Below are 19121 nucleotides of genomic sequence, written 5' to 3' on the forward strand. Positions count from 1 at the left end.
TGATGACCTCTCATCAGAGTCAGAGTGAGAGGACTGCAGTAACACTCTTGGATGAACGAGGTGATTAGGTTACAGTGTGAGACCAGAACATAACCAGTGTGAGACCAGTACCTAACCAGTGTGAGACCAGTACCTAACTAGTGTGAGACCGGTACCTAACCAGTGTGAGACCAGTACCTAACTAGTGTGAGACCAGTACCTAACCAGTGTGAGACCAGTACCTAACTAGTGTCAGGGTTGCAGTGATGTCTGTAGGGGAGAGTGCACCTGGGTCAGAGATATAGTTGTGTCATCCAGTTACGTAGATGTTCAATATATTTGTGTTGACATGAGCAAACATCATAATCCTACAGACCTGGCCCTTAATTACTGGAAACTCTATACTTCACCCCAGTAATTTCATCTTGATAAATTTAAACATCTGCAAAACCACTTCTTAACCAAGAAAACAGACTGGATTTTTCTTACAACACACATAAAAGTTGCTGGTGAACGCAGCAGGCCAGGCAGCATCTCTAGGAAGAGGTGCAGTCGACGTTTCAGGCCGAGACCCTTCGTCAGGACTAACTGAAGGAAGAGTGAGTAAGGGATTTGAAAGTTGGAGGGGGAGGGGGAGATCCAAAATGATAGGAGAAGACAGGAGGGGGAGGGATGGAGCCAAGAGCTGGATGGGTGATAGGCAAAAGGGATACGAGAGGATCATGGGACTCCTCTCGCGGATACCTCCTCTTATTTACCCCTCGATCGTGACCCCACTAAGGAGCACCAGGCCATTGTCTCCCACACCATCACCGACTTTATCCGCTCAGGGGATCTCCCATCCACTGCTACCAACCTTATAGTTCCCACACCTCGCACTTCCCGTTTCTACCTCCTACCCAAGATCCACAAACCTGCCTGTCCTGGCCTGTCCTGTCCTGTCCTGTATTGTCTCAGCTTGCTCCTGCCCCACCGAACTCGTTTCTGCATACCTCGACACGGTTTTATCCCCCCTTGTTCAATCCCTTCCTACCTATGTTCGTGACACTTCTCACGCTCTTAAACTTTTCGATGATTTGAAGTTCCCTGGCCCCCACCGCTTTATTTTCACCATGGATGTCCTGTCCCTATATACTTCCATCCCCCTTCAGGAAGGTCTCAAAGCTCTACGCTTCTTTTTGGATTCCAGACCTAATCAGTTCCCCTCTACCACCACTCTGCTCCGTCTAGCGGAATTAGTCCTTACTCTTAATAATTTCTCCTTTGGCTCCTCCCACTTCCTCCAAACTAAAGGTGTAGCTATGGGCACCCGTATGGGTCCCAGCTATGCCTGCCTTTTTGTTGGCTTTGTGGAACAATCTATGTTCCGGGTCTATTCTGGTATATGTCCCCCACTTTTCCTTCGCTACATCGACGACTGCATTGGCGCTGCTTCCTGCACACATGCAGAGCTCGTTGACTTTATTAACTTTGCCTCCAACTTTCACCCTGCAATCAAGTTTACCTGGTCCATTTCTGACACCTCCCTCCCCTTTCCAGATCTTTCTGTCTCTGTCTCTGGAGACAGCTTATCCACTGATGTCTACTATAAGCCTACTGACTCTCACAGCTATCTGGACTATTCCTCTTCTCACCCTGTCTCTTGGAAAAACGCCATCCCCTTCTCGCAATTCCTCCGTCTCCGCCGCATCTGCTCTCAGGATGAGGCTTTTCATTCTAGGACGAGGGAGATGTCTTCCTTTTTTAAAGAAAGGGGCTTCCCTTCCTCCACTATCAACTCTGCTCTTAAACGCATCTCCCCCATTTCACGTACAGCTGCTCTCACTCCATCCTCCCACCACCCCACTAGGAATAGGGTTCCCCTGGTCCTCACCTACCATCCCACTAGCCTCCGGGTCCAACATATTATTCTCCGTAACTCCCGCCACCTCCAACGAGATCCCACCACTAAGCACATCTTTCCCTCCCCCCTCTCTCTGCATGCCACAGGGATCGCTCCCTACGCGACTCCCTTGTCCATTCGTCCCCCCCATCCCTCCCCACTGATCTCCCTCCTGGCACTTATCCGTGTAAGCGGAACAAGTGCTACACATGCCCTTACACTTCCTCCCTTACCACCATTCAGGGCCCCAAACAGTCCTTCCAGGTGAGGCAACACTTCACCTGTAAGTCGGCTGGGGTGATATACTGCGTCCGGTGCTCCCGATGTGGCCTTTTATATATTGGCGAGACCCGACGCAGACTGGGAGACCGCTTTGCTGAACACCTGCGCTCTGTCCGCCAGAGAAAGCAGGATCTCCCAGTGGCCACACATTTTGATTCCGCATCCCATTCCCATTCTGACGTGTCTATCCACGGCCTCCTCTGCTGTGAAGATGGGGCCACACTCAGGTTGGAGGAAAAACACCTTGTATTCCGTCTGGGTAGCCTCCGGCCTGATGGCATGAACATCGACTTCTCTGGCTTCCGCTGGTGCCCCGCCTCCCCCTCGAGCCCCACCTGTTATTTATTTTTATACACACATTCTTTCTCTCACTCTCCTTTTTCTCCCTCTGTCCCTCTGAATATACCTCTTGCCCATCCTCTGGGTCACCTCCCCCCCTGTCTTTCTTCCCGGACCTCCTGTCCCATGATCCTCTCGTATCCTCTTTTGCCTATCACCCGTCCAGCTCTTGGCTCCATCCCTCCCCCTCCTGTCTTCTCCTATCATTTTGGATCTCCCCCTCCCCCTCCAACTTTCAAATCCCTTACTCACTCTTCCTTCAGTTAGTCCTGACGAAGGGTCTCGGCCTGAAACGTCAACTGCGCCTCTTCCTACAGATGCTGCCTGGCCTGCTGCGTTCACCAGCAACTTTTATGTGTGTTGCTTGAATTTCCAGCATCTGCAGAATTCCTGTTGTTTGGATTTTTCTTAGTTTTTATAGTATTTGCATTACGTCATTGTAGTCTGCACCCTAACCACTGGGAATGACATGGTGGAAAAGCATTAGCTGTAATGATAGGGTTGACTTTTTGTGCTATTGTAAGGGTGGAAAGTGCAGGTGAACAACAGCCTTGTTCAGGTACTGATAACTTAGGGACACGGAGATGATTATAGAAATGTCTAGAAGGCAAAGAAATGCTGGCAGAATAACATGCTCAGCTGCTGAGGATGCAACATTTCTGGAGCACAGCAGCAGCTCAAGCCACAGCAAGCAAATTGTGCATGTCAGCCCTGGCAATCATTCATAGTACTGTATCTTTACATTCTCTATTGAATAAAGACAGGGTTGAAAGAAACCAGGAGGGATTTCAGTTTCTAAGAAGTCAGAGGTTCTCAGTTCCTGAATATCGAGCTGCCAGTCGCATCTGCATTTTAGTTACGTATTTAGAGCCGGGTTCCCAATCTTTTTAACGCTGTGGACCAACACTATTAAGCAAGGAGTTTGTGAACCCCAGGTTGGGAACTCCTGATCTGGAGGAACTGTGCAGAATTGGCCCTTCCGGTCCTTCAGGCCACGCCTCCAGCACACCCCCCCCCCACCCCCCGATTTAACACTAGACAATTTTCAATGACCAATTAAGCTAGTAACTGGTACGTCTTTGGATAAATCACCTAGCCTACTCACAGGACAATTTTCAAAGACCAATTAACCTAGTAACTGGTACGTCTTTGGATAAATCAGAACAACAAGAGAAAACCCACGCATTCCACAGCGGGGGGACATACAAACTCCTCAGAGGGGACCCCAGGATTGAATTCCGAACTCTGACTGAACCCGAGCTATAATAGCATTGCACTAACTGCTATGCTACGGTGCCATTCTTAGTTTCCAATTAATTTATAAAGTTTACTCACCAACTTGCTCTCTCTCTCTCTCAACTCATCAGCTTAAATTGCATTAGAAAACTATCAATAGTCCAAAACTCTATCAGTTCTGTGGAATATAGTGAAGTATTCAAAACCATACAATATTGCCATTATGATCACTTACAGGTTTTTATGTTCATCAGTATAAAATGGTATATCCAATCATGCTTACTGAAAGCCTAGTACTGCAATCCAATTGCTTTTGTCCCTGTCCATTTGAGCTCAAGCTTTCAGGTGCCTTAGGATCCCAATGCCAATCAACTTTCCAGCTCTTGGCTCCATCCCTCCCACTCCTGTCTTCTCCTATCATTTCGGATCTCCCCCTCCCCCTCCCACTTTCAAATCTCTTACTAGCTCTTCTTTCAGTTAGTCCTGACGAAGGGTCTCGGCCCAAAACGTCGACTGTACCTCTTCCTAGAGATGCTGCCTGGCCTGCTGCGTTCACCAGCAACTTTGATGTGAGTTGCTTAATCCATCTGCTCCTCTCCATCACACAAAGTGTGGTTATTTCATTTGCACTTATAAATACCAAAATTAATCCCCTCAGGCAGAAATAGCTAATACAAGGGAGAATAATTGTAAGGTGATTTGAGGAAAATATAAGGTGGGAGATGTCAGAAGGAAGTTTTATACACAGAGGGTGGAAGGTTCATGGAGCGCCCTGTTGGGGGTGGTGATAGAGGCAGATATATTAGAAACAGTTAAAAAACTCTTAGGTAGGCTCATGGATGATGGAAAATGGAGGGATATTTAGGAGGGATGGGTTGGATTGATCTTAGAGTTGGTTAAGAGGCCAGCACAACACTGTGGGTGAAAGAGCCTGTACTCTGCTGTGGGGTTCCATGTCCTATAATACAGGAACAGACTCTGGCTGCTTGTTCAGCACTTGGATTAATGAACTGATCCAGCTATTAAGTTAAATGTGCAAGCACTTCCTTATATTATTTCAGAAGACCAAACGGGTTTTATTAAAGGTCGTTACTCTAAAATTTTTATAACATTCACACACTGTTAAACATTGTTTATATTTCCTTACAAAATGATCCTGAGTGTGTCATTTCCTAAGATGCTGAAAAAGCCTTTGACAGAGTTGAATGACCTTACTTATTTAAGGTGCTTGAAATGTTTAATTTCAGCCCGAAATTCATATCCTGGATCAAATTGTTATATCATTCTCCTATGGCCTCCATTCATACTAACTCTTTAAGCTCACCTTTTTTCCCTCTTTTTCGAGATACCAGACAAGGTTGTCCTCTTAGTCCTTTATTATTTGATATTGCATTAGAACCTCTTGCAATTGCCATTCGAGAATCTCCAAATATTATTGGGATAACTCGGGGTTTAAAGTCCCATAAAGTATCACTCTATGCTGATGACTTACTTTTATATATTTCTAATCCTCAAAAATCTATCCCTGCTGTTTTAGATTTATTAGCACAATTTAGTCTTTTTTCAGGTTATAAGTTAAATCTCGGTAAGAGTGAATTTTTTCCGATTAATAAGCAAGTTCCCTTATATCAGAATCTTCCGTTTAAATTGGTTAATAATCATTTTTCATATCTTGGGATTAAAATTACCTGTAAATATAAAGATTTATTTAAAACTAATTTCCTACCCTTAATCGATCACATTACTCAACTCTCATTTAAATGGTCTCCATTTTATTTAACTTTGATTGGTCGTATTAATGCTGTTAAGATGTTTATTCTTCCAAAATTTTTATATGTATTTCAGGCACTACCGATTTTTGTTCCCAAATCCTTTTTTGATAAAGTTGACTCTAAATTTTCTTCATTTATTTGGCAAAATAAAAACCCGAGATTGGGTAAAATACATCTACAGAAAGCAAAGAGAGATGGAGGTTTCACATTACCTAACTTTAGATTCTATTATTGGGCAATTAATATTCGACATATGAAATTTTGGTTACTTGATCAAAATACACTATCCATTCCTAAATGGGTAGTATTGGAATTACAATCTGCTCAAGGTTATGCACTTGGCTCCATTTTAGGTTCTTCTCTTCCTTTTGATTTGAAACGCTGTAAACTGGTTTGTAACCTGATAGATAAATATACCTTACATATTTGGTTTCAATTCCGAAAATTTTTCGATCTTAATCAATTTGGGCTTGCGATTCCTATTTTAGGTAACATATTCTTCCCTCCCTCTTCCATGGACCGTGCCTTTCAAATTTGGAAGACTAATGGTATTTCATGGTTTTTGGATTTATTTTTAGATGGTTCCCTTATGTCTTTTGAGCAATTATCTAACAAATATAACTTACCAAGAATACATTTTTTTAGATATCTCCAAGTTAGAAATTTCCTAAGTACTACACTCTCTTCCTTTCCGACACTACCTCCTACATATATTTTAGACACTATAATTAACCTTAATCCATGTCAGAAAGGTGTAACGGCTATTATTTATAATAGTATTATGAAACTTAGGAAAGCTCCATTTGATAAGATTAGGTCAGATTGGGAAAAGGAATTGGGTCTTATTATTCCGGTGGATGACTGGGCGCATATTTTACAACTAGTCAATACTTCCTCCATCTGTTCTAAACACTCCCTAATTCAATTTAAAGTTGTCCATAGAGCACATATGTCTAAAGATAAACTAGCTTGTTTTTATTCTCATATTAACCCTTTGTGTGACAGATGTCATGGGGAGATAGCTTCCTTAACTCATATGTTTTGGGCCTGTCCTTCTTTGGAAACTTTTTGGAAAGATATTTTTAATATTATTTCAAAGGTATTGAATATAGATATTTCTCCCCATCCTATTACTGCTATCTTTGGATTACCTAAAATTTCCAGTAATCTTTCCCCTTCAGCCCGTAGATTGATTGCATTTCTTACTTTAATGGCGAAAAGATGTATTTTACAACATTGGAAGGAGATTAATGCTCCAACTACATTCTTTTGGTTTTCCCAGATGATACTGTGTTTAAATCTGGAGAAAATTAGAAGTAATCTTTATGATTCTTCAGTTAAATTTGAACAGACTTGGAGATCTTTTATTCAACATTTTCATTTAATGTAACTTTTTTTCTTTCTCTGGCCTTATCTACATTCCCTTCTTGCTTTTTAACTGTTTTTAATGGAGGTCGGGTTTGAGGACATGATTGTTTTAAGTTGTTTAACTCTACTTGATACCTAGTTAGCCCATTGCTTTGCTTTGCTTTTTAGTTTAGTTGCACAGTGGGTTTTTTTTTGGGTTTTCTTTGGTTTTTTTTTCCTTTTCCTTATTGACATGTTTGAAAATTAGTATACTATTATATTACCTGGCTATTTTATATCTAAACTGCACTGTTTGTATTAACTTTTTTTGTGTATTAATATCTCTTGTAAAGTTATATTGCAACTGTGTATCAGTGCCTATACGGTTTACCTTTTGTGTACTAATTCAATAAAAAGATTTAAAAAGAAAGAAAGAAAAGTTAAATGTGCAGACTTGGAAATAACAAACAGTAGCACTAAGCTTACAGTGAGGAGGTGAACCTGTCCTTAAAGGTCAGCTAGTCACTGTCAGAGGAGGAGGTGGAGGGAGGGGCAACTGCCTGTTGGGTGTGGAGTCGGAGAGGATGGAAAGGAGCTTTGTTCTGTGCTCACACAACAGGTAAAATTTAAACCTGGACACAACGGCAGAAACATGATGGATGCAAATTCAAAAGGGAACTGAATAAATTTGTGGTTAAAACATTGAAATATAAGGATAATATGGCCCGAAGTGATTTGGATTTGATGCAACCAGCAAAAGGCAGCATGAGACAATGCTGTTTTGTACAGTGGTTCTTTACACCCTGCTCATACACTGGAGGAAGCAGATTCAATCACTGTTTTCAGCTGTTTGGGATCAGTACAAGCGGGTAAAAAGAAAGTACATTGTCCTTTGAGAAAACCAGCAAGGCCTCAAAGGGCCAAATGGCCTCCTTCAGTACTGTTACTATTCTCTGAGTCAATGCACTCTTCGCCCAGGGCACCTGCTGCAAAAATGCCCACAGAGATCAGAGTCAGGAGTGGATCGGCCAGAACCAGGCAGTAAAAAGTTTGTCTATGGCCTGTAGTAAGATATTTTTAATTTGACTGACAAATAGGGAGATGAGCAGTTATAGTGTTATAGAGTCCACAGCACAGAAACAATCTAATCTGTGCTGAACTATTATTCTACCTAATACCATCAACCCACACCTGGACCATTGCGCTCCATACCATTCCCATCAACAATCTTACCCAAACTTCTCTTAAATGTTGAAATTGAATCCACCCTCTGAGGGAAGAAATTCTCCCTCAGTCTCCCCTTAAGTATTTCACCTTTCACCCATAACCTATGACCTCTAGTTCTAGTCTCACCCAGCCTCAGTGGAAAAAGCCTGTTTGCATTAACCCTATCTATACCTCGCATAGCTTTGTATACCTCTGTCAAATCTCCCCTCATTCTCCTACACTACAGGGAATTAAAGACTTAACCTCTTCAACCTTACTCTAGAACTCAGGTCCTCAAGTCCTGGCAACACCTTGTAAATTTTCTCCACACTATTTCAACCTTATTGGTATCTTTCCTATAGGTAAATGACCAGAACTGCACCCAATACTCCAAATTTGGAACAGGCTCCTTGAGGTCTTTCTTCACGATTATGACTAATTTATCTCAGCCTTACTTTTCTGCACCATCTCCTATGTCTCTTGATTCCTTTAATACCCAGAGATTGATCTATCTTTGCTTTAAGATACAGGAATTTCAGAGCCCAGGTGAGTTGGCTTGAACAGTTCCTTCCTCACTGCTGTCAAACTTCGAGCCTCCTTTCACATCCCCTTCCCACTGCTGCTGCCACATTCTCGAACCTTTCATTCTACCTCTTCCATTATTGTCACCTTAGGGTTTCTTTTTCCACTGGTTTGTACTACTGTACTCCGCATCATACCATCATTTTGCCCTCATTGACAAATCTACTGTTGCATTATTATTACCATGTATACGGTTTACATTATCAGCTTCTCGCGAGCAAGGAATTCCATTGCAGCCTGGTGTATAATGACAATACACTAACCTCGCCTTGTCTATTCAATCTCACCTCACAGGGCAAACCTGTGGGAATGAATGAGGACTTGATTATGGATTGGGAAAATAGCTTCTTCTATTTATAATATTGAATCTGTGCTGAGGTGAGGAAAGACATTCCATAATGGTTCTCCAATTAAATCATTCTCGCGTGTTACTGGACTGTTCTCTGGACATTGTTTCAGCAGTGATTTCAGACAATGGTCAACATTATCACTCATTACGAGTCTGGGTCATATGTTGTCAAGGCTATTGTTTGGAGATCGGAGTCAATCCTAAGAAGTTTCCTGTAACCAAAGTTCTCCAGCTCCCTATTGCCTCTACCACAGATGGTTGGCACAATTTGCTAGCAAGACACACACACACACACACACACTATTTGTTTGGTCAAGTTTGGTTTCTGTTTAGACGTTGCAATTTTGGGTCACAAGTGGTTAAGACTATTGTCTATGTTAGACACATTAAAACATAGATAAAAAATTACAGCAAAGAAACTGGTCCTTTGATCGATGATTTTATGCCTAACTAATCTTAATCCTTTCTATCGTATTTGCCTCCACTTCACTACCACCTCTGACTCTGCATCATTGGCACCTACCATTCTATGTAAAGAACCTGCCGCACACATCTCCTTTGAATTTACTCCCTCTCACCTTAAATGCATTCCCTCCGGTATTATACATTTTGCTCCTAGGAGAAAGGTGCCAGCTGTCTATCTATGGCCTCTCATAATCTTACAAACTTCTACCGGCTTCCCCTTACCTCCACTGCTGCAGAGTAAACAACCCACATCTGTTCAGTCTCTCCTTATAGCTCATGTTTTTCACACAGTCTTCATTACAAATAAAACTAGAGCAGCATTTAGAGCACTGTTGCTCATGTGTTCTCTACCATCCAATAAGATCACAGCTGATTTGACTGTAACTTCAACTCTCTGTTCCATCTACCCCTCTTGCTCAACAATTTGGACCATTTCCACAAACCTTTGAGAACAGTCTCAAAGCCTCACTGCCCTCTGAGGTAAAAAAAAAATTCCCACTCTGCATTAAAGTAACAGCCCATTAATTGTACAGGAAGGAGTGTCAGTACCTCCAGTTGAACTCTGTCTTCTTGTGTATTTCCCCCTAGCTGTCAGTCTGTGGTTTTGGATTGCCACGTGCTCCTGTCCCCGCTCCTGCTCTACTCCGGCCCCTGTATTACTTAGTACTCCATCTCTCATCCATTTCTCATTATTACCTGTTTTGCTGCCACTTGTGTCTCATTGTGCTCCACCTATCATCTGCCTCTCTGTTTATTGCTCAGTGTATTTCAGTCCTGTGTTTTCACCTATTTGTTGCCAGATTGTGCCAGTGAATTTTCCTGAGCCTTTCCATCATTTGTATCTGTAGTCTGTCCATCTGAATATCGACTCTGCCTGTTTCCTGATTCCAGTTTTTGGATTTCTCTAGATGTTTTGATCTCTGCCTGAACTTTGACACCAACTTTGTTTGCACCTTGGGATTTGTTATTCAATTACTATCACTGTGTGTACAGTACTGGGTCTGCAATTGGATCCCTGCTCTAGTGTCCTGACAAGGAGATAGAGAGCTTAGTGACATAATGTAATGACAACAATCTTTCCTTCAATGTCAAGAAAACAAAAGAGCTGGTCATCAGCTTCAGGAAGGGGGACAGTGCACATGCTCCTGTCTACGTCAATGGTACTGAGCTTGAGAGCTTCAGGTTCCTAGGTGTGAACATCACTAATAGCCTGTCCTACATTGATGTCATGGCAAAGAAAGTATACCAATGCCTTTACTTCCTCAGGATGCTAAAGAAATTAGGCATATCTCTGTCCACTCTTGCCTTTTTATTGATGCACCATAGAAAACATTTGTTTGGATGTATAATGGTATAACATGACCATAGGAAAATGCAGAGACTTGTGGACCCAGCTCAACCCATTACAGTAACCGCCCTTCTCTCTGTGAACACAACAAACTCTGCAGATGCTGGAAACCCACAGCAACACACAAAATGCTGCTGGAACTCTCCTCTGTTGTCTCTGTCTAGACTTCTCACTTCCTCAGTAAATCAGCCAACATAATCAAAGGCCCCCATCCACCCTGGACATTCTCCTCCCTTCCCCACATTCTATTGGAAAGAAGTAACAATTCACGGGTTCATAACCACTAAGAACTGGGTGATACTAATAATAATTTTTTTAAAGTTCAGAAATGTCTGGCTACATTGGAAAAATAGATGCTTCAATTGCACAATGGATAACTAACTGATGTATACTGAACAAATTTAACAGTATTTTGAAGTAAATGATATAGCCAATGAGAAACGAATACCAGTTTTGCTGAGTGTAATAGGAAGAAGTGCATACTGTTTGCTTAGAAGTTTGACAGCTTCAACCAAACCAGCTGTGGTCAAAATGGTTAAAACTAGTGTATGATGGGATACTTGACCATTCTGGAACAGCTGAGCTTAAGACTGCTGATGCATGTCGAGAATAACCTTGGATGATAAGCACAGTACCAGGAACTCCAATTAATAAGATACTAGGCCCCTGGAACCAGGAGGGAGGATGCGTCTGGGGGTAAATTATGGGCCCCGATAACAGGGAACAAAGAGGACTGTTAGACTCGCACTGAGAGAATAATTGACATGTCTTTTAAGCAATTGATATTGTACTGACCGTGGGATGACAAACAAAGTTATGTGAAGTTGTTTGTCTTGCTGTATAACCTAGAATTCAGAGTTCTGGTGGCGGTGGAGACTGCTGCAGACTCTCCATGATATCATGTTAATAAACTCTAAAAGTGAAACTGGAAGTCACTCTGGTGTTCTTAGTTAGTGTTTTCATGACACCGTCCGAAAAGAGCTTTGCCGACATCATGAAAGGTTAAGTGGGCAATGCCAGTGGTCCCAGTAGCCATGAAGAATGGATCTCTCAATACTTGTGGTGATTTTAAGGTCACCATCAAACCAGCTCCGAAAGTAGGTCAATATCCTCTGCCCAGAATAGAGGATATCTTCACAATATCTTTCTAGATGAAAACACTTCAGCATAGCGGACTTAACCACATACAGATGGAGATAGAAGAAGAGTCCAAAGTGTTTCTCACCATGAACACTCACAAAGGGCTTTATTGATATCATAGGCTTGTTTCTGGAGTAGAATCTGCATCTGCGCTCTGGCAGAGATCTATGGACCAGGAGCTGCAAGGCTGCCCAAGCTCTCAGTGATCCCTGGATGAAATCATTGTTACCAGTAAGGATGAACAACATCTCAAAAATGTTAAAATGATTAAAGAATTATGATTCAGAGTGCAATGCAACAAGTGTGAATTTTTTAAACCAAACATCACTTGCTGTGGTCATACCATTGGCACACAAGAATTACAAAACTGTGCTGAGAAAATTCAAGCAGTGGTGAATGCCCCAAGAACAAAAGACTTTTCACAGTTGCAGTCCTTTTTAGGATTTGTCAATTACTATAACATGTACCTGCCAAACTTGGCTGCTGTGCTCCATGCCTTGAACTCATTACTACAGATCGTGGACAGAGCAGTGTGACGTGGCTTTCCAAAAGGTAATGAAAATGGCGATGTACTCATACATTATGACCCACATTGGCCAGTGAAGCTTGCCTGTGATGCTTCACTTTCTGGTATGGATGCAGTGATGTGACATGTTATGAGTGATGGAAGTGAACACCCCATAACCTTTGCATCATATTCCTTTATCACTGCAAAGAAAAATTATGCACAGATTGACAGAGAGGCCTTGAGTATGTTTTAGAGTGTAAAACGTATCAACCAGTACTCGTATAAGAGAGGTTTACCCTCATTACTGATTGTCAATCACTGGTGTCCATTTTCAATCCATGGAAGGGTCTTCCACTAACAGCGGCAGCACAGATGCAGAGATGGGCTCTGTTTCTTGGAAGACACAATTACAAGGTCGAATTCAAGAGAACAGCTAATCATGGAAATGCAGATGGAGTGTTCTGTTTACCCTTGGAAAGGGAAACTCTTGAAATATTTACAAATAAGGATACTCCTCTTTACATATTCTCCCTAATGCAAACCAAAACTCTTCCTATTACGGCAGAAGTGATCCAAAGGGAAACCAGAAAAGGCCTCACGCTGTCTCAGGCTTACATGGCAACTCAAAATGGCTGGAATGTGCGGCAGAAATTCCAGTTCCCCCATTTTTACCAGCATTGGGATAAACCTGCCCTTGATGAAGGTTGCTTATGTGGGGATAGAGAGTTGTTGTACCATCCAAGCTGAGGGCTAAAGTGATGGAGGAGCTACATGCCGGTTATCTAAGCATGATCAAAATGGAAGTGTTGGCCCAAAGCTTTGTCTGGTGGCCTGGGAGGGATCAGGAGATTGAGCAACTTGTCATGCACTGTGCGGGATCCCAACACACTCAGTTGTCCTAAACTGTCAGAACCACTTCCTGTAGTCCCAGAGTCAACTCCTACAACCTCCACAGAGGAAGCCCCAGAACCTGAGATTGTTTCACAGCCACAAGTCTCACCTGCCAAGCAGAGTGACTCCCTTGTCAGGAAAGGCATTATCCCACAAGAGCAAGAAATCCTCCACATTCCATATCGAGTTGGACTTTATAGCTAAATAGGGAGGAGTGTTATGTATTTAACATTTCAGTGATATTTGAGTAACATTGTAAATATATTGTTTGAGCATGCTTTCGTGTTTACATAATGCATTGTGGGTTATATGCTCGAAGAACATAAGTGGCATACGTCATTACGCCCCCATTTCATAAGTGCACTTATCACTTATGGTAAAAACGAATTATACACACATATCCTTGGCTCTGTGTTTTCCTTTCAATTAGTTTTATGTTTCAGAGTTACAAAGCATAACAACAATATACCTTGTTATGGCCATGCACCTTATCATTGACCTGCACTGCACCTTTTCCATATCTGCCTTGTTATTGTTTTACCATATTCTAGCTCATGCTCTGTGTAATGATTTGATATATATAAACTGTATGCAAGACAAGCTCTTCACTGTATCTGAGTACATGTCACAATAATAAAACAGTAAACTAATACCAATACCAATATAATTGTAAACCATAATTACTGGTTCTAGATTCCTCCACAAGGGAAAATAATCTCTGCACATGACTGACAAAACACCTCTCCCATTTCATTCAGAAGATGAATTGTTTGGGATTACCTGGTCTGTAAAATGATGGTGCGGGATTACTGGATTTGTAAAACGATGGTGTGGAATTACCTGGTCTGTAAAATGATGGTGCGGAATTACCTGGTCTGTAAGATGATGGTGCGGAATTACCTGGTCTGTAAAATGATGGTGTGGGGTTACCTGGTCTGTAAAATGATGGTGGGAGATTACCTGGTTTGAAAGATGATGGTGCAGGATTACTTGTTTTGTAAAATGATGGTGCAGGATTACCTGGTCTGTAGGATGAATGTGGGGGATTACCTCGTCTGTAGGATGATGGTGGGGGAATTACTTGGTCTGTAAAATGATGATGGGGGAATTACCTGGTCTGTAAAATGATGGTGTGGAATTACCTGGTCTGTAAAATGATGGTGGGGGGTTACTTGGTCTGTAGGATGATGGTGGGGATTACCTGGTCTGTAAGATGATGGTAGGGGATTACCTGGTCTGTAAGATGATGGTAGGGGATTACCTGCTCTGTAAAATGATGGTGTGGAATTACCTGGTCTGTAAAATGATGGTGGGAGATTAACTGGTCTGTAAAATGATGGTGTGGAATTACCTGGTCTGTAAAATGATGGTGGGGGATTATCTGGTCTGTAAAACGATGGTGGGGGATTACCTGGTCTGTAAGACGATGGCGTGGAATTACCTGGTCTGTAAAATGATGGTGTGGAATTACCTGGTCTGTAAGATGATGGTAGGGGATTACCTGGTCTGTAAAACGATGGTGTGGAATTACCTGGTCTGTAGAATGATGGTGGGGGATTACTTGGTCTGTAAAACGATTGTGTGGGATTACCTGGTCTGTAAAATGATGGTGTGGGATTACCTGGTCTGTAAAATGATGGTGGGGGATTACCTGGTCTGTAAAATGATGGTGTGGGATTACCTGGTCTGTAAAACGATGGTGTGGAATTACCTGGTCTGTAGGATGATGGTGTGGAATTACCTGGTCTGTAAAATCATGGTGGGGGATTACCTAGTCTGTAGAATGATGGTGGGGGATTACTTGGTCTGTAAAACGATTGTGTGGGATTACCTGGTCTGTAAAATGATGGTGTGGGATTACCTGGTCTGTAAAACGATGGTGTGGGATTACCTGGTCTGTAAAATGATGGTGTGGAATTACCTGGTCTGTAAAATCATGGTGGGGGATTACCTAGTCTGTAAAATGATGGTGTGGGATTACCTGGTCTGTAAAATGATGTCGGTGAGGGCTCCACCCTGCAGTAGCTCCATCACAACCCACAGCTGGTCACCCACCAGATGGCTGCTGTACATCTCCACAATGTGCTCGTGCTGATAGTCCTTCATAATCACCACCTGACAAAGCAAGACACACAGCTGCCTCACTGACTCTATCCAGGGAGGATGACTGTACCCTGAAATGATTACTAGTCCTCTAGCACTGCACAAACCCCCAGATCCCCAACTCATTGTATGCCAAAATGTACATACTCCCTGAAACATACAAATCCTCCCACCCCTGACCCCTGAATCCCATTGATTCATCCATCATAGACCCTCTACCAGCCAACGTTCTGCTCAGTGACCCCTGAACTTACTTGACCTATCACTGACCCTTGAACTCTCTGAATCTCCCCTCATGACCCCTGACTCCATTGACACTATCAACACTGAGCTCTGAACCCACTGACCTTCCTTCAGTGACTCCTGAACCGAATGTCCTTCCCCTCGGTGAACCCTGAACCCAGCAGCTGCTGGACTCATTGAATTTTACCTCAGTGACCCCTGAACCGACCAAACCTCTCCTCAGGACCCCTGAATCCACTGACCATCCCCTCAGGACCCCTGAACCCACTGACCCTCCCTCAGTGGAAGCAGTCCCATCCTCACCTCATTGAACAGGAGCTCCCGTCGCTGCTGCATCCGCAGGTCCATCATCTTCACCGCCAATCTGCGGCCCGTTTGCTTCTCTGTGGCTGCGCACACAATGCATGTGGACCCTTCCCCAATTTTACTGAAGGACTCCAGGTGCTTCCTGGGATCAGTCTGGTCAACCACAGTTGCTATGGCGGCCTTGAACTGCTCATGGGTAACTCTGCCAGCTCCCGTGGCTGGAGGATGTTCTCGGAGAGTGGGGCTGTTCTGAGGTGAGCAGTGTGTGTGTGAGCCACTCCCCCTTAGGCTCACCTGCCCCTGGGATACGCTCCCCCTCATCTGGTGAGAGCCTCGACTTGGTGCTGAAACAGTTCCAGGATTCTTCGTTCTGCTCCCCTTCTTTACGGATTCCCCCGGACTTCCAGCACTGGTCAGGATTACTCCTCCATTGCTCCTGGGCTGGTTGCTTGCCTTTCACAGAAGAGACAATGTCAGGACACTCAGCTCCACTCCGAAGGCAAATAACACCCACCAGATGACCTGGAAAAAGCCTCCAACCCGATCAGTGTTCCAGCAGCTCCATTCCTTAGTAAGGACCACACTGACGAATGTGAATGTCAGCAAACCATCCACCAGTACTGTGCCATTCATTCACCCCAAGCACATCCACAGCAGTGCTACACCTTCACAACCACTCCTTCACAACCTCATTTTCCCAACTTCATCTTCACACATTCACAACCTCACCTTCACAACTGCACTTTCACAACAATGCCTTAACAATCTCACCTTCACAAACTCAACTTCACAACTCACCTTCACAACCACTCCTTCACAACCTCATCTTCACAGCCTCTCCTTCACACATATGTATTCACAACTACAACTTCACAACTTCATCTTCACAACCTCTCCTTCACAACTTCATCTTCACAGCCTCTCCTTCACAACCTCTCCTTCACAACCAAAACTTCACAGCCTCTCCTTCACAGTTACAACTTCACAACCTCATCTTCACAGCCTCTCCTTCACACATATGTATTCACAACTACAACTTCACAACTTCATCTTCACAGCCTCTCCTTCACAACCTCATCTTCACAGCCTCTCCTTCACAGTTACAACTTCACAACCTCATCTTCACAGCCTCTCCTTCACACATATGTATTCACAACTACAACTTCACAACTTCATCTTCACAACCTCTCCTTCACAACCTCATCTTCACAGCCTCTCCTTCACAGCCTCTCCTTCACAACCAAAACTTCACAGCCTCTCCTTCACAGCCTCTCCTTCACAGTTACAACTTCACAACCTCATCTTCACAGCCTCTCCTTCACACATATGTATTCACAACTACAACTTCACAACTTCATCTTCACAACCTCTCCTTCACAACCTCATCTTCACAGCCTCTCCTTCACAGTTACAACTTCACAACCTCATCTTCACAGCCTCTCTTTCACAACCACTCCTTCACAACCTCATCTTCACAGCCTCTCCTTCACACATATGTATTCACAACTACAACTTCACAACCACCTTCACACATTCACAACCTCACCTTCGCAACTGCACTTTCACAACAATGCCTTAACAACCTCACCTTCACAAACTCACCTTCACAAACTCAACTTCACAACTCACCTTCACAACTCACCTTCACAAACACACCTTCACAAACACACCTTCACAATCACACCTTCATAACTGCACATTCACAAATATACCTTCACAACTACATCTTCACAACTATACCTTCACAACAACACCTTCACAAATACACTCTCACAAATACACCTTCACAACTGCAGCTTCACAAATATGCCTGCAGAACTATGGCTTCAGCCTACTTATTTCCAGGTTTGCTCCCATCTATTTCTGCAGCCCCCTGCCCTCTTCACTGCCTCTTATGGCAGCTATTGTCCTTGCACTGATCCTCCTTGGCAGCTCACATCAGACTCTGCAGGTGCATGAGCTCCCTTAGGATGCTGGATTTGCTACTGTAACCTTGTGTACTCGGTGCATCATTATCTGCCAGTATATCTTGTCTGCTTAGGATACAGGATCCATCACTGAATCTGCTACAGCCTTCAAATTCATTCCACAAACAAACCTGTGACAACTTCAACTTCCCCTCACTAGCTTTGGTCTGTAGCCAGAGCATAGTTTGCTAACCTGTGTAATTAAAGTGCATTTTTGTTACTGTGCTTGATTCAAGTCCACTATTTTTCCCCTTAATACATTTTCTTTCTGTTGGATACACCTCTTCTTCTTGCCCTTATCATGCTTCTTCTCATTTCTCTCCTGAATACCTAGACTCTATCAAGCATTCTCCAGCCCTACAGTGCTTCTCAACCCTACCACTCTGGCTGAAGTCTTAGGCTCATCTCCCTCTTAGATGAGCTAACTGTTTAATCATTCTCAAGATCCTATTCAACATCCGTTGTTGTCGCTTCAAAGCTAGCATACCTAACTGCCTTGTCCTCCTCTTATGTCAATCTTCTCAGCCAGTGCTGTCCCCATGTTAATCTTTCCAACCACTTTCCAATCGCACACACTCTGGTGATATATACCACTGAATGTCTACTTCCACCTCTCCGTGCAGTTCTTCATTGTGAATGAAGTTCTTAACGGTCCCAACTTGCTTGAGTTTTAGCATCAATATTGTGGCTAATTGGGTGATGGGGTGAAGATACGTCTCTACCAAGGGAAATGTAAGGTGCTCCTTCCTTCCACCAGCCTATTGGCCACTCTTGGGCAAGGTGTAGCACCTGATCAGCCCCCACCAATCAGAGTCCCGTGAAGCCCTGGGAACAGGTGGGGGATGGCCATATGAGCAGCAGGTGCATATCACAAGTCCTGGTATTGCGACCACTGACGACAGGCAGAGTATTAACAAAGGCTAGGGCCACCCGTCTTGTAAAGATACTGACCAGAAGAAGGCAATGGCAAACCACTTCAGTAGAAAATTTTGCCAAGAACAACCATGGTCATGGAAAGACCATGATTGCCCACGTCATACAACACGGCACGTAATGAACAAACAAATTGTGGCTAAAGGGTGTAGAGATGTCACCTACCCCTTTACAGAATGTCTCCTCTTTTGCCTCTACCTTCCTCCATATGTCCCACTCAAAATCTGGGTTAATAGCTGCCAC

General features: G+C 43.3%; 1 protein-coding gene across 1 annotated transcript in view; it reads right to left on the reverse strand.

The window, feature by feature from the left end:
* The window catches only part of LOC134337073 (serine/threonine-protein kinase PAK 4-like), a 57881-nt gene that overhangs the window by 21602 nt on the left and 17158 nt on the right, over nt 1–19121 (reverse strand). The window contains exons 4-5 of the mRNA XM_063031921.1: nt 15976–16431; nt 15308–15441 (exon numbers count right to left, since the gene is read on the reverse strand). Coding sequence (XP_062887991.1) covers nt 15308–15441; nt 15976–16431 — 590 coding nt within the window. The remainder of the gene's footprint in view (nt 1–15307; nt 15442–15975; nt 16432–19121) is intronic.

The sequence above is a fragment of the Mobula hypostoma genome, chromosome 1 (genome assembly GCF_963921235.1).
Source record: "Mobula hypostoma chromosome 1, sMobHyp1.1, whole genome shotgun sequence".
Taxonomy (NCBI): domain Eukaryota; kingdom Metazoa; phylum Chordata; class Chondrichthyes; order Myliobatiformes; family Myliobatidae; genus Mobula; species Mobula hypostoma.